This window comes from Plasmodium fragile, assembly GCF_000956335.1.
Source record: "Plasmodium fragile strain nilgiri unplaced genomic scaffold supercont1.55, whole genome shotgun sequence".
Lineage (NCBI taxonomy): Eukaryota > Apicomplexa > Aconoidasida > Haemosporida > Plasmodiidae > Plasmodium > Plasmodium fragile.
This window is the reverse complement of record NW_012192635.1, coordinates 111,914-115,249: the sequence shown is the minus strand read 5'-3', so window position 1 is coordinate 115,249 and position 3,336 is coordinate 111,914. Positions and strand designations below refer to the sequence as shown.

General features: G+C 37.2%; 1 protein-coding gene across 1 annotated transcript; it reads right to left on the bottom strand.

The window, feature by feature from the left end:
• Nucleotides 1-360: 360 nt before the first annotated feature.
• AK88_04174 (uncharacterized protein) lies at nt 361-1,568 on the bottom strand (the record flags this gene model as incomplete). Its single annotated transcript, XM_012481784.1, has 2 exons — nt 361-1,275; nt 1,437-1,568. The coding sequence occupies 2 exons, from the start codon at nt 1,566-1,568 to the stop codon at nt 361-363; spliced, it is 1,047 nt and encodes a 348-aa protein (XP_012337207.1).
• Between the last annotated feature and the right edge of the window lie 1,768 nt (nt 1,569-3,336).

Genomic DNA, 3,336 nt, shown 5'->3' with positions numbered 1-3,336 from the left:
CAACGTTCACGAAAAAAAAACACATATATATATATATGTGCGATGCGTGTATGTCTTTTTTTAATTTGTATTTTTTTTTTTTTTCATCGAGGATTGGTATGGTGAAAAAAGGTTAATAGCACAAAAAAAAAAAAAAAAAAAAAAAATTAAAAAAAAAAAAAAAGGTCATCACAAATGTAGCAACCCGCTGGAGAAGCTTGACCCATGTCGCAACACACACGCAAGTGCATAACACAAAACACAACACATAAAAAAAGGGGTCACGGAAAAATCACAAGAAAAAAATTTAACAAACAGGAAAAAAACAATCTGGATCAACCCTCTCTCTCTCTCTCCAACCTTCCACAACACGTACCCACATCATGACAATATCTCGCTAACCATTATTTTGTTCTCCTCATTATACTTGTTGTCACAATGAACCTTGGTGCCAGTCTTTGGGGTCTTTTCAATTTTCTTCTCCTGGGCATCCTCCACATATTTTTCAAATATCTCCGATAGGGACTTCTTCCAGCTCTCCTTGGCAGTGTCCACAAAATCCTCCCACGACTCATACTTTTGAATAATGAAAGCAATATATTCCCAGCGAAGGTTACATCCTTCATCTATAAACACTTTCAAGTCTGCATAATCGTCCTTTACCTTTGTACGAAACTTGTCCTTCAAGTCCTGGTAAGCTTTTTTCCACTCCTTCATTGTAAGCTCTTCTGGGATGTTGTAGGTTAAAGACATATTTTCACAGTCCTTCCACAGCTCCTCTTTCAACTTCAAATATTCTTCTCGCCCGCTCTTCTTCACATAGTTCCACAGGGCATACATATCTCTTACTTCAATGTACCCACGTAGTATCCCCACCATAGTGTCAAATTCTTCCTGCGTTAATTCCTTCTCTAACACATTCTCATGCTGCACTTGGCTCTGTGTGTCGCTTTTATCCTTCTCCTCTACCTTTTCCTTATTATCGCTGATTTCAATTTCCACAATATCGGTACCCTCCTCGCTGATGCTCTTTTCATGCTCCTTCCTCAGGGATTCTATTTTATCTTCCGTTTCCGGCGTGCAGCTTATGGGCGGGGTCTTCACTGGTTTCTTCTTTTCAAGTAGCTTTATGTTACTTGAGTCAATGTACTTCTCCAACTGTCGCAGAACCACTTCAGAGAGATTTCTCGATGAGCGTGGGGTGGGCCTCCACTCGGGGGACGTCCATGCGGGGGAATTACACACGGGAGAACTACACGCCCGGTTATGCCCTGCACAATCCTGTGTTAGAAGGTACTGCGAAGTGGGGAAACAAAAGGCAAAAACAAATAAAAAAAAAAAACATGCAACAGTGCAACGGGTACTTACACGTACATTTACGTGCCGCTAACTAACTCAACAATCTCTTCACTTACTGGGCAGACTAGACAAAGGAGGCAGCAAAAGAAAAAACCCACCGGTGCAGAAACGGAAAATTTACTTCCACACCTACTTCCAACACCACCAGAGATACACAAATGTACTTGTCCCTTCTTCCTCCTTTCATTGTCAGAGGATTCAGAACATTTTGCCCACATCATATCGACCATTAGGGATATGTGGATGCAGGAACTGTGTTAAGCACGATGAACAACTTTTTCGTTCATTCCCAGGGGGACACAGAGAACAAGAGAAGGATCAAAAAAAATATTCACAAAAAAAAAAAGGAAGGACAAATGGGGGCGGATAATTATAAAATAAAAGCTACATATATACATACACGTACATAATACGACACGCAGTAGGTCTGCTTTCGCTCTATTTGTAAAATGCTTTGGTAGGGTGTTAAACAGCAAGCCCAGTGTTGCCCTACGCTAAAAAGGGGGGAACAGAAGGCCAAAAGTGTAGATAAACCCTTCTGTACGAAAAAAAAAAAAATAACAACCAAATTATAATAATATTATAATAATATTATAATAATTAAACGGGGAAATAATTAAAAATAATAATAATAATAATAATTTATATAAATAAATATATACAAATAAATATTATATACAAAAAAAAAAAAAAAAAAAAAAAAACCTCAAATGGCGTTGATCCAAAGTTACAGAGTCATGTGCATCAAAATAAAGGGAATTTCCCCATGTACAAAACGTGGCTCATAATTTGTGCAGTTTTACATATATAACAACAGGTGGATCAAATTTATCAGCAACAAAAATACAACGGGGGCAAATACAAGATTATGTGTATATACGTCGCGATTCTAATCGGGAGACGCACAGAACCGCCGTGCAAATATAAATCCCAACAGGCGTTTCGTACCAGTTGTCAATAAAAAAAGGGACAGAAAAAAAAAACAGCTTTAAAAGTTTCACAGAAAAGAAGATGCTGTCCCAGGTCAATATGCAAACCTGGCCGGGTGACAAAACCAACAACGTTATTTTTAACGCTCTACAAATGAGGGCGTGGCGGACAAAATGAACCGTGCTCAAATATGAGTAGAGGTCTGCTACAATTTATCACAAGAAATAAACAGCGCGTTTTTCACCTACAACCCATACGAGAAAAATAGTATATATGCGCTCTCTTGTAGGTACGCAAAAAAAAAGGATCAAAAATTGTAACCATATCCGAATAAAAAAAAATATACAGTTTTTAAATAAATTTTTTAAGCATGCCGACAGGGCGATTTTTCTCTGCTATAGTTCTATATTATTTTTCTGGTAAACAATTAAGCACAAAAGGGAAAAAAAAAAATAAAATAAAATAAAAAAAAATAAATAACATAAATAAAATAAATAAAATACATATATATATATATATAAATATAATATTGATGACATTGCAAGTTCTTCGCACTTGTTCTTTCCAAACCGCGGTGGGCTGGTTTTTCTTCAAATGAAGCAGCAAATGCACCCCGCAGAACATAAACAACGCATGCAATAATATATATATGTTTTTATATATAGGCCCCGCCCGCATATAAAGGGCGAATCGTGTTCCTGTAGCGCGCATTGTGAATGTACCAATATGATGCTCCGGTGCCATTGAAGCCCCAGTTGCGTTTGCCCCCTCAAAAGCACTTAAAAACTGCGCGATACTCATACGGATGCTAATGCGCCATGGCCATGCAATATGCATATAAAACCGTTGTCCTTTGCTCCTGCTTAGTAGTTAAAAAATATGTTATGCCAACACAGGGATCACTCCGTAGGTTATTTCTTGAACCGACATGAGGATAATTATAATTATATATATTTTTTTTTCTGTGAAAAATTAGATGATGAGGAGGCGAACCCTAAACAGTGCCACTATGTATTCCTTCTCTATAGTTTAATCCAAAAAGGAAAAAAAAAAAAAAAAAAAAAAAAA